Raw genomic sequence first — 12,637 nt, 5'->3', positions numbered from 1 at the left:
ATTTGCATTTCGTGGATGGCTAGTGATGTGGAGCAGTTTTTTATATATTTATTCACTTCTTTAATTTCAACCTCTGAGAAATGTGTGTCCATCTCAGATGCCCATTTCTGGACTGAGCCTTTAAACTTTGGGGCCCTAGTGTTTTTTAGTTCTTCATAAATTCTAGAGAGCAGACCTTTGTCTGAGTACTTATTTGTCATGATTTTTTCCAAATTTGTTGGTTGTCTTTTCACTTTTTTGGTAATTTCTTTTGAAGTGCAAAAACTGTTCAATAAGAGCATGTCCCAGTTATTAATTCTTTCTAGTGTTTCCCGTGTGATTTGATTTTTGTTCATGAACTCTTTGCCAACCCTATGTCTTCAAGAGTTCCTCCTACTTTCTCTTCCAGGAGATTTAGTGTTTCTGTTTTAATGTTTAGATCTTTTCCATTTTGACTTTAACTTAGTGCATGGTGATAGACCTGGGTCAAGTTTTAGTTTTCAGCATGTAGAGAGCCAGTTTTTCCAGCACCATCTGTTAAAGAGGCTATCTTTCTTCCAGTAAGTATGTTTCACCCCTTTGTCAAAGATAAGGTGGCTGAGTGTGTTCATAGGGGCTTCAGCATCTTCTAATCTAGTCCATTGATCCAAGCCTGAGACTCCTCAAATAAAATGTTGATGTTTTTCTACCAAGACAACCTAACTGTCTCATTGGAAGTTCCTGAAATGCTAGAGTCTGGGGTCCATTCCTTATGTCCACACAGTTTCTCCAGAAAAGAACTTCCCATTTCTTCCCAACTCAACACTGGCAGGAGCTACGATGACTATCAAAGTTCTTGAGGACAGGTTTGCAAAAGCACCACAATCTCACCATTTCATAAACACTTGGCAACCCTGAGCCACCACTTTTGCATAGCCAGGAAACTGAGCATGTGGAGAGAATCAGGCTCAGCCTCTGGGCAGACACCCCCTCAACCTGCTCTGGGCAGGAGATGAGGCAGGAGCAGCCTCTGTGGTCCAGGCCTCCACATACCAACCTTCAAATCTCCCTGCATTCTCATCCGCCTGTGGCTACCCCTTCTCCTTGGTAGCTGGTTGTATGAGCTGCAGTAACTACATGCCACACAATGAGCATGTTCACAAAGCCATAAACTCATTGTCTTATAAGGCTGTGGACGAAAGGTCCCATCATGATGTTGGCAGTGTTGGCTGTGAGCGGAGGGCTGTGAGTGCAAGATGCCAGTCACACTCCGCAGAGCCAGAGGACCCAGCTGAGGGTCGAAGCTCACTTCCATGTCGACTCAAGTCCAGCCCAGAAAGCCACAGGCTCTGTGCTAAAGAGGCCACCCTGGAAGCCGAAAGGAATCAGAGGTGAACATGCAAAGGCAATGTCCAGAGCTGCTCTGAAGAAGAAAGAGAAGATTCCCATGGGTCCAGGTACAAGGCTGCCGGCCAGTGCCATCCTCGGCAAGGCTGGGTCTCCCCTCCTTCAGTCATGCACTGACACACGTAGGGCTTTACTAATCACCAGGTGGGTCTCCCTGAGCCAAGTAGGCCCATCGTAAGACAGGCAGGCCTGGAAATGAGTGTGCCAAAGGAAAAAGCCTGTGCTCACACAGCCCTAGGCAGAGGAGCCGCGGTGGCCTAATCAGTCCAGTGCTGCTAAAACAGAATGCCACAGGCTGCGAAGCCGCTAATAAACAGAAATTTACTTTTTACAGATTAGCAGGCTGAGCAGTACAAGGTTGAGGGCTGGGATCTGGTGAGGGCTTTGCATTCCCCTGTGGCAGGACAAGAGGTAAGAGGGAGGCGGGGGAGAAAGGCAGGCTGCACTGCTCCTCTTGTAGGACACCTACTGCCATGGTGACTGCACTGACCCACTCAAGAGCGAAGACCCCTCCTTAGGCCCTCCTCCCAGCACTGTCACACTGGGAAGTGTGTTCCCACACCTGAGTTTTAGGGGCATACTTGAAAGGAGAAGGAGAAAGGGGAGGAGGAGAAGGAAAAGAAAGAGGAGGAGGAGGAGAGCAGGAGGAGGAAGAGAAGGAGGAGGAAGAGAAGGAGGAGGAGCAGGAGGAGGAGCAAGATAAGGAGGAGCAAGAAGAAGAAGGGCAGTAGGAAGAGGAGTGGGAGGGTAGAAGGAAGCCCAGGAGGGAGTGGGCAAGGCACCATGCTATGTTGAGTAAGCTCAGCAGGACCCACTTCAGTGACTCTGGACTATGAAGGGCTTCTAGCTGCTTGGGACCTGAGTGGGCCTGGGTGGTGGAGGACATGGCAAATATGGCTCTGGGGTAAGTCCGAGGAAGGGGCTGGGCTGGTGTTAGTTGGTTCAACTATTAAAGGAGAGTTTGTATATTTCTGGGCAGTCACTTGCTGTCTCTCAAGAATTAAGTAGCGTGGGAGAGCTGGTCTCTCCTGGATCATGCAACAAAGGCCAGAGCATCAAGCCTCAGAAAATAAGAAAATACAGTGTACAAGCGCACACATGTACACACACACACACACACACACACACACACACACACACCAGACTTAGTGCACAGCTTCCAAAGGTCTGCTCGCCCCTCTTACACTTCCACATGCTTTGCCTTTCCTCCCATTGCTTTTGCTTTTTTGAACCGTAACCTTTTCAGTAATTGTAGTAGGATTCAAAGAATAGGCAGAGATTAGACTTAGGCTTTCAGTCTGCCTCATCCAGCTTGAAAACACTGACGTCCCCTGGAGCCCTGAGCAAGCCCACGAGGACTGCGCTACCGCTAAGCCGGACCTCTGTGCCATCCAGCTGTGCTCTCGGGATTCCAAATGGCTAAGCTGCATGCCCCGGGTCCTCCTCCTCCTGAAGGCTGTGCTCCCCTGCCTGCATGGTACATTTAGATTCCATGCCTAGAAGGAGGCTGTCTCTTTAAAAGAAAAAAAAAAAAAAAAGCTGCCAGTGACCTTCCCTGGGAACGGGTTGCTAAGCTGGTGTTTCTACCCTAGGATTTGGCCGGGCTTCCCAGGGAGCAGCCCTGGGTCTCCCCTTCATCCCGCCCTTCCCTCCAGACTTGAAGATTCAACAGTACAACTCTGCCTCTCATCCTAGAAAGCCAGCGGCATCTGCAAAGTGCCTTTTGAAGAGTTTCTTAAGGTAAATCTCTTTTTAAGGGGACCAGGGCGTGGCAATGGTTTCCTGATTTCTGTTACTGGCATGGAGACTGACCTCTCCTGAGTAGGCAGACAGTGGACTGAAGGAACTGTGACAGGGTTCTTGCTTGCATTTTCACGCTCTGAAATGAAAACACAGAGCGTTGCTCAGGCAGCTTTAATTTGAGCTGCGTCTGCCTGGCAGGAAATGTCAATCTGACTTGTCACAATCCCAGAGTGGGAATCCTTACCCAGCAGCCCTTTGAGCAGCCGGCTCCGCCTGCTGCCTCCAGGAGCCTCTTACAGTGAACTGGTTTGAGGGAAGAAGCATGGCTCACTGCAAACTGCACTTTCCTGTGCGTAGGGCAAAGACAGTGCTCCAAACCACAGGGCTGAGGATGCAGGGGCCCCAGGAAACCTGGGAAAACCTCCTGGCTGTGGCTTAAGTCAATCGTTCCTCTTCTTTGGCAAGAGGGGCTGTGAAAAACATTGATAAACTCAAATGGGAAATACACGTCCATGATCGTTTTTTAAATAAACTTTTCTGCACGTAAATCCAGAGCCAGAATGAAAAATCTGGAGCTCATTTATGGAGCGTCAGCAGTGCGGCAGGCAGTGTGCTTCTATTTAGAGTGTGCAAAAATGAATTAGGCCAGGTCCGAAATGGGTTTGCTGGGAATACAGCTCCATAATCCGATAATAACAGCACGATGACCTAAGTGCCACAAGGGATTTATAGCAGGGCCTGCAGCACTTGGAGTACAGCAGGGCTCCTTCCAGAGAGGGGCGGTCAGCTCTTACTCCATCCTGTAAATAGGTTGGCTCCGGACCGCACTGCATAGTGCAACTATAGCTTTATACGCACCCTTCCAGGGCAACAAACGTGACGCGTGTCTGATTCTGGAGCTCTCCAATGCTATTTGTCACTAGCCTTTCACTACAGAAAGCTGGGACTGAAATAACTTATAGAATTAGATAATACACACGAAACAGACCATGTGTGGTATCTGCTAAGGTCTCTGAGACTGAGGAAGACGGACAGGAATGTGCGCTCCCGACAGGAGCTCCAGACGCAGGGAGAAAGTGTGGGAGAAAGCGGGGATGGAGAAGAGGTGGGGAGTCTCCAATGCACCACAAGGAAACAAACGGAAAAGCTCTGGGCCTGGCTGGAGGGAGGCAGGTGGAGATAGGGCTTGTAGGGTGCAGGTTGGGTGGGAACTAAAGAGGGGCTTAAATGTCCCACAAGACTTTTCTTATGACTCCACTCACACCCCCAGTTGTTTTCCCTCCTCAGCCCTTTCTTTCACGTGTCCTTTCCCTGTGTTTCTGTCTGTCCGTCCTCCTTCTCTCTTTCTCTCTCCCTCCCTTTCCTCCTTCCCTCCCTCCCTTCTTCCCTCTCTCTCTTTCTATCTCTCCCTCCTTCCCTCTGTCCTCTCTCTGTCCCTGGGGATTGACCTCAGGGCCTTCATACTGACCTACATCCCAACCCCTTTTTATCTTTACTTTTGAGTCTTGCTAAATCACCCAGGTGCTGCATTAAATTTGAGATCCTCCTGCCTCAGCCTCTCAGAACCCTGAGATTACAGACATTCACCACCACACGCAGCTTCTTCTTAGTAATGAAACCACCGAAATAGAGAAGCTGGTCCGAGCTAGGCACTTTTCCTGCACATTTTGCATCACAGAGGTTCTATAAACTAACCACCTTTTGAAATAGTACGACAACAATTTTACAGAGAGCTGTTCACAGAGAAGATGGCATGTGATGGCTCCAAAATCATGTCTCTGATAAATAAAGCTGGAATTTGAACCCTGGACCATAAAAATTTTAACCAAGTCCTCACTGTTTCCATAAGTGCCCGATTTCATTGTAACTCTGCACAAGGCTTTAAAAGGCCTGAGCTACATTGTGCAGAATGCTGCTTCCCTCTACACCTCCACCCCTTTCTGCTGTCCCTGTGGGTGTCCTCACTAATCCCCCTCTAGCTGAGGCTCTGATCTATCCCTCACCCTGTTGTTCAGATGAAGGCATCCCTGCTTTGCCTGAAACTGTATTTTTTTTCTCCCCTGACCTGGCATAGCCTAAGCCTTTCCTACTGCATAGTGCTTCCGAAGTTTCCAGGTGTAAATACCTCCGGAGTCACCTAGGGCAGAATGGTCGCTGGTGACCACGCAGAATCAAGACTCCCATGAGGGCGCCGAGGAGTGGGAGGGCTTCGGGCTCGCAGTGTGGACGTCACAGCTGACTGACAGTTCATCGCTCTGACCTTGCACAAACTGCACAGCCGTCAGAGGCCCGTCGCCTCGTACATAAGTGGGGCGGTACTGCTCAGCGAGAAGTGTGGAGGGGGCAGAGAGAGCACACCTCAAAAGACCGCGCAACCAGGCACGCGGGAGACCCGTCTCCTATTTGGATGTTGCCAGTAAGAGCAGATTGACAAGTGCCCCGGAAAAATGAGGGTGATGGTGGCTTGGTAAAGTGGAGTCGGGCCGATTTATCTTTTCTTAGCTATAGTGTTCAGAAGAAAAATAAATTTTGGTGTCATTTCATTTCCTTAGAAATTCATTCAAAGGTAATGATCAGGAAAAAATGGAGAGAAAAGGTAATTCTGCCACATTTGTCATTTCCTAATTCTATTTTTTCCTTCTCTGTAAGATTTTTTTTAATTTATAGAGAGGCATTCTTTACTTACTAAAATATTTTCCAGTTTTTTCCTTCTGTTTTGTGGTGGCCAGAGCTGTTTATTAGAGAACTTGGCTTCCTCCATATCTCTCAGTGGTCCTCTCTAGGTTTCTTCTCCCCTCTTTATTTCCCAGTGGGCTTCGCTTTTTGTCCTTCTTCTATCTGTGGAGGCCCCTGTGGAATACAGTGGGCTTTCAGATGCTTCACTCCCCTTTAAGGTGCTAATTCCCCAGCAGGGTCAGGGAAATGCAGAAGGCCACAGATGAGCTGTTTTTTGTTTTGTTTTGTTTTGTTTTGTTTTTTGCAGTACTGGGAATTGAACTCAGGACCCTGTGCTTGCCAGGCAAGCAGTTATTCTACTGAGCTATCTCCCCAGCCAGAGTAACATTTGTCCTTCCCTGTTGCCCTGAATGGGGAGCTCTGTGCCCATTCAAGTTGTGGTTCAAGTGTGTCCCCCAAAAGCAGGTGTTGGAAACACACTCCCGCAGTGCAACAGCGCTGGGGGAGGGCCTGAGGAGGGGCTCTTCCCTCCTGAGTGGGTCAGTGCCGAGGCCGTGGCAGTGGGCTCCCTACAAAAGAAGTTTAATCTTTCATCTAAGGTCTGGATTCCGTATTAGGCATGACTTAGATGGTGTCAGCCCTGTGTCCAGAATCTGTCTCTTCTCCCACTGAATCTTCATAGCCACCGAGAGAGGACAAGATGCTTTAAGAGGTTCCCAGAGCAGGACCACAGGGACACGGCCAATAAGTAGTCATCGGGTCATTCATTTGATAAGCGTGTGTTGAGTGTCTGTTGTGTGCCAGGGTCCAGGGCCTCAGGGTCAGCAATGAACAAAGCCCTGTCCCTGCACTCAGGGAGCTGTGTGACTGACGGGCAGAGACCCACAACTACCTGCAAAGGCTGACTGGCAGTAAGTCCTGTGCGAAAGGACATTGATCGCTGTAAAGTACTAAGAGAGCTCCAGGATGCTGGAGAGAAGTGATTACTGTCCTCTGATGCTCAGGAAGACCTCACTGAGGAAATATGAGCCCCTCAGGGAGCGGAGGCTGTGAAAGAAAGACAAAGAGTTATGCAGACAGCTTGGGAAAGAGCACTCCAGGCGGAAGAGACAGTTCAGTACGTAAGTCCTGAGGCGGAAGGTCAAGTGCAAAGTTGACAGGGCCTTGCAGGACCTAGAAAGCAGGTTGTGTTGGCCCCAGGTGGCTAAGCACTGTCTCCGGAGGATTCTGGTGGAAAGACTTGATCTAATTTAAATCTTCAGCCATTCGCTCTGGCTTCAGCGAAGGGAATACTGCAGGCGAGCCACGGAGGAAGCGGAGAAATGCGATTCCTCAGGTCACCTGCAGGGGAGAAGTTGGCGCTCGACCAGGGCGTGAACAGAGAAGGCCCTTTCATGAGTAGCAATGAGCCTGAGTACAGTATACAGCCAGAGCTGGCAGGATTTCAAGCATGAGGGTTGTATTCGTCCGGGTTCTCCAAAGAGATGAGCCAGTATGATAGAGCCTGGACTTCAGGAAAGGATCATAAATATCTAACACCCACAAGTTAAAGGAGGAACAGTTTCTTTTGCCCAGAGTTTGTAGCGGTTTTAGGTCATAGTCAGCTAACTCCGAGCAGGGCCACGTGGCAGAGGAGAGGAGAAACACTCGGTGGGCCGGTAGCCAGGGGCCAGTAGCCCCATCCTTCCTTCTTTCATTGGCTTTCTATTCCTTCCATCCGGGGTCCTGGCCTACTGGTTGGTGCTACGCACACCAAGCCAATCAGTAAATTAATCCCCTTATCATCGCCTTAAACCAGTGTCACACACCCGTGATCCAGCCTCCTCCCCAGAGCCTGTGAGCACTCGAAGCTTTAGGGGAACACCCAGGTACAAGCCGTAGCAGAGCCCAGCTCTGAGGGGATTGAGGGAGAGCGCAATCTACCCTCTGCGTGTGCTTTCCACGGGACTCCAGCTGAGCAGAATGTGCCCTGCATGCTGAGCACAGCTCTCCCCCTCTGACTCACACACTGACCCCCTTTGGAAACACCTGTACAGTTGCATCCAAAGGATGCCTTTCCTTGGGCCGGCCACACAGCTCAGTGGATTCAAGTGTCGCACGCAGGCGCAGGTCCTACATTGCCAGACCCGCCCCTGGGGCGCGCTGAGATGGCAATTGAGACTGGGCGTGGTGGTGCATGCCTGTAATCCTAGCTCTTGGGAGGCTGGAAAACAGGCGGATCACTACAAGTCTGATATAGTAGTAAGACCCTGAACACCCTGTAGACCCTTCCCTAAAATACAAAAAAAAAAAAAGGACCGCCTTTCCAGATGTGTCATTCCGCTTTCATCCAGGCACATTGGCACCTGCAGTTCCCCTCTGAAGATGTGCTACATAGGTAGAGGTGAGACAGAAGCTAAGATTTCTGGCCTGAGTAGACTGTATTTCTGCTTATGGGGGCAGGAAGACTACAGTGAAAACAGACCCAGGCTAAAAGTCGAGAACTGTGTCTGGCAATGTTGAGCACGTGATGGTGACCACCAGGTGGTGATGATGTTGGGTCCATCTGGAGTTCTGGGGAGAGGTCTGGACTCGAGATGTCAGGGCAAGAAGCACACAGCATGAGAAGCCTAGAGATCAGAGAAAGCAGGCAGGTTGGGCTGAACCCCAGAACGTTCCAGGGCTTGGTGTTGGAAGATGAGGTAAAACCACAAAGGACGCTAAGGAGCCACTGAGAAGCGGAGAGAACATCAGGAAGGAGCTTATCCTGGGAGCCCGGTGAGGGAAGCATTTGAAAAGGAAGTGACAGGCTGCTCTCAGGACTAATGGCTTCCTGTGCGGTCAAGGACACTGAGCACTGAGGTTATGCAGGTGCCATTAGACTCAGCAAGCACAGCTCTAGGGAGTGGTAGTCTCTTCCCTCACAAAATAATGAGTAGAAAGAGGGACTATTTTGAGGAATTTTCTATAAAGGCTGAAAAAAAAAAAGTAGGTAGCAGCTAGAAAGAAAGAGTCAAGGGCTGGGGAGATAGCTTAGTAGAATAAGCGCTTGCCTGGCAAGTGCAAGGTCCTGAGTTCAATCCCTGGTACCACAAAAGAAAGAAAGAAAGAAAGAAAGAAAGAAAGAAAGAAAGAAAGAAAGAAAGAAAGAAAGAGTCAAGAGAGAGATCTGGTTTTAAAGGAACAAATAAATCACAGCACTTTAACACTGATGGTCTGAGCACATGGAGCAGGAGGAGGTGACTGTCAGGCAATCCCTCAGAGTTGTCCACATCAGGGTCCCAGAGGAAGGAAGTGAGGGAGACCCAGAGACAGGGGAAGCAGCTGACTAGGAGGGAATACGTGAGCCCACAGCAGCAAGCGGAAAGAGGGAGACGGGATTCAGGGGTGGTCGGGGACATGAGGGGACTGAGTTTCTCTGGTCTCATCTCTCTGCTGAGTGAAAACCAAGGTCAAGAGTGAGGAGGGAGCGGGAGAGGGGAGTGGCTGGGGAAGGGATAAGCTGGGAAGGGACCCTTGGGGAGCTGCCACAGACGCACCCAGCGCCTTCCTTCTCCTGCAGAGCTCCCGTCTGGCTGGCCTGCAGGTGCTGTATTCCTGTGGACACAGTCTTCTCAGCGCACACACTTGGGCGACTGTCAAGATCAGCTTCATCTTCATTAATGGAAGAAGAATGACACTTCATTGATTTCAAAATGATGCCTTCATTGTTCTTTCTTTCTCTCTTTTGTGTCTGGAATCAAACTCAGGACTCGGCCCTTGCCAGGCTGGCACTGTGCCACTGAGCAATACAGCTGGCCCCAGTGTTCTTTCTTGTGGATGCATCAGAGCCAACATGAATCCTGAGGAAGAAAAAGTAAAAATAATTACAGAGGTAAGTGGTTGTTTACAGCCCCCTTGGAGCATGTATTTCTAGTGAGAAACTGAAGATGAACAGCAAGCATGAATTGCATCCGCTAAGCAAACCTTAGATAGGGCCAGCCAGATAGCTCAGCAGATTAAAGTGCTGGCTTGGGCAGACCTGGAGGCCAGGGGTTCAACCCCCTGGCATGCCGCACCAGCCCCTCTTAGATTAAATTTAACAGTGCTTAGTTGAACCAAGGACCATTCATGAGTCCGAGAGCACCACTCTGCTGTGGCCAGGCTGTCTTTAAAGAAGACAGAAGTGGAGAACCTGGAACAGTAGAACAGCTCGTTAGGTTCTGTGGCTCTGGGTTCAGAGCTCTGCGGTGCCTTCCCTGGTCCACTGACTGCCTAGGACGATGGGCACACAGTGCTGTGGCACGACGCAGGCTCCCAAGTGAGCCTATTACTTCACACACTAAGTTATGTTGCAGTTTGTCAAGGAAAGCCTCCAGGTACGGAGGCTTCCTAGGCCAAGTTCAGTTTCCAGGCATTCGTTATCAGGCACATGGCTGAGACAGTGAGGATGATACAGGCCCGTGGGCACCCCCAGCCGTCTTCTGCCCAAATGCTCTGGAACAAAGGCCCCTTGTCAGGAGCTGCACCACGCGGCAGCTCTGATTCCACCTGGTACTGGGCCACGCCTGCCTGAAGCAGAAGATTTCTCATCACCTTCAGTGTGGGCATCACCGCTGTAGGTCACATCAATTGCATCTGCTAATAAAACGCTCTCACAGAATTGCAACTTCTGACTCATGGTACACAAAAACTCACTAAAGCCCCACCCAGGCCCCAGAAGGAGAGCCACACGCAATCAAAACTGCAGACCACTGAGCAGAGGAGGAGCGGGCCTCTCTGACCTCACTACTCCCAGGGCTCCCTGGCTCTATACCAAAGACAAAAGCTGAGCTGTTTCCACTGGAAAGCTTCTGACGCACTCAGGAAGCACCTTATAAAAACCATACAGATTTACTTTAAGCACAGTACGGAGCACGCACAAGCCACAGGGATCTCTAGTAGCCTCCTGGTATACAAAACCCCCCTGTGCTGGCCCTCCAGTCCTGGGGAGTCCAGTGTGACCAAAGCCCAGGGCCCGCATGGAGCTTCCATTTCATTCCACTGCAAGTTTCACCAAGGGAATGGCGGAAGCATGGACCACTTCCCCACGATCAAAGAGGAAACTTTATTGGAAGGGAAAAGATAGCCTGGCTTTTTCATAAGTCCACTGTAAGACAGTAAAAACAGGTTGGTATTCAGAACAGCACTTGCACACCTCAGTGCTACCATTATCTTGCAATTAAATTGGCGCATTCCTGAGCTAAGAACACTGCATCCCGCGCACCCAAAGGAAAGAGGGAGGTGGACCCTGTGGGGAAGGGGAATCCACCCCAAAACCTTGTGCCAGCATGCTTCGCATCAGCTCTTCCTCCACAAAAGGCCGGCCCGAAATCTACACGTGGCTGCGTTAAAACCTCTCAGACCGTGATCCAGGCTCCGTGTTCTAGCACAAAGACAACCGATTTAGAAAAGCGACACTTTAGAAAAACAGACCTCGCGAATTCAGTGTCCCAATGAGAGGATCTGTGTGTATCTTGTCACCTCTAGTTTGCACAGAGGTGCTTATGCCCCGGACTATGAGACTCTAGGACAAGAAAACTTCAGAGCTTGGCTAGCTCTGAGATTTCTGCTCTGACATGCTATGCTTAACACGCTGAGAGGTGTGATGTGTGAAAGATGGCCTTCATGATTTTCGCATTCAAGCCAGTTTGCCAAGTTTTCCTCTGCAGTGCAGTTCTTGGGGTGATTTAGCCAATATGTACTCTATTTTCATTTTTCTTCCATGCTTATAAGACTGGGAATTTGAAAGAAGACTGTGGAACCCCATGTACGAGTCTGACGTCCGTCCTGGCCTCTGGTTACCCACCTGTCAGGACAGATTTCCCTGTGAAGTAGCTGCCTTTCTTGGATGATGAGTGGGGAGCATTTTACACCCTTTCCCGCTCCCCCAGTCCCTGGAACACAGCACATGCTCAATAAATCTGGAAAGTGTGAATACGGGCCAGCGCTTCAACATCCAATTCACAACCGCTTCTCTTGGACTCAAGGTTCCAAGAGCCTGTCGTCTTGGTGATAACCACTTACATCATGTTAACTGTTCTTCACTCTCACTTGATTCCTTCTGATGCAGCCCTGAGGTCAGCTTGCTTGTTTCTAACTCTAATGCTTGAAACTCATTTCCACTTTCAGTTTCATTCTCTCCCCTCTTCCCTCTGCATCTGAACACAGGAGTCCACTGAAGATGACCAAGAGGCAGATGTGGGAAGGCGGAGGAAGAGCTCAAAGGTTCAAAGACAGCGAAGAAAGAGACAGGTAGGAAAGGACTGGAAACTGAGTGTGTGGGCAGTGCATGGACAGGTCAGTGACCTGCAGTCCCTGCACCTTCAGGGGGCACAGAATCTGTCGACAGGGGTGAGCATCCCTCATGGGGGTCCCACCGTCTGGAGCTCTAGGGTCTGTGACACAGGGGTAGAAAGGCAGGGCCAGTGTGCAGGCTCCTGGTGAGGAGCCTTGGGATGTGGTCCCTGGGGAGTGGAGCACTGGTGTGTGCAGCCCTGGGGTTTGGGACCTGGGGTGTGGACCCTGGAGTGTGGGCCCTGGGGATGTAAGACCTGGAGTGTGGAGCCCTGGGGTGTGGGTCCTGGGGTGTGGACCCTGGGGTGTGGGCCCCGGTGATATAAGACCTGGAGTGTGGAGCCCTGGGGTGTGGGCCCTGGGGTGTGGAGCCCTGGGGTGTGGGCCTTGGGGTGTGGAGCCCTGGGGTGTGGGCCTTGGGGTGTGGGCCCTGGATATGTGAGCCCTGGAGTGTGGAACCCTGGGGTGTGGGCCCTGGGGTGTGGACCCTGGGGTGTGGGCCCTGGGGTGTGGACCCTGGAGTGTGGAGCCCTGGGGTGTGGGCCCTGGGGTGTGGGCC

The 12,637-nt window shown here is 50.6% G+C and overlaps 1 protein-coding gene across 3 annotated transcripts in view; it reads left to right on the top strand.

Annotated features, from left to right (window-relative positions):
- The first annotated feature begins 2,944 nt into the window (after positions 1-2,944).
- Positions 2,945-12,637, top strand: part of Cc2d2a (coiled-coil and C2 domain containing 2A) — a 123,905-nt gene continuing 114,212 nt past the window's right edge. For all 3 annotated transcript variants that reach the window (XM_023699587.1, XM_023699596.1, XM_004624556.2), the window contains exons 1-3: positions 2,945-3,105; positions 9,513-9,637; positions 11,953-12,036. In XM_023699587.1, the coding sequence (XP_023555355.1) occupies positions 9,599-9,637; positions 11,953-12,036 (123 nt within the window). In that variant the 5' untranslated portion in view covers positions 2,945-3,105; positions 9,513-9,598. The remainder of the gene's footprint in view (positions 3,106-9,512; positions 9,638-11,952; positions 12,037-12,637) is intronic.

Source organism: Octodon degus, unplaced genomic scaffold (genome assembly GCF_000260255.1).
Source record: "Octodon degus isolate 3935 unplaced genomic scaffold, OctDeg1.0 scaffold00006, whole genome shotgun sequence".
Lineage (NCBI taxonomy): Eukaryota > Metazoa > Chordata > Mammalia > Rodentia > Octodontidae > Octodon > Octodon degus.
Note: the sequence above shows the minus strand (reverse complement) of the source record. Positions and strands in the feature narration are given on the sequence as shown.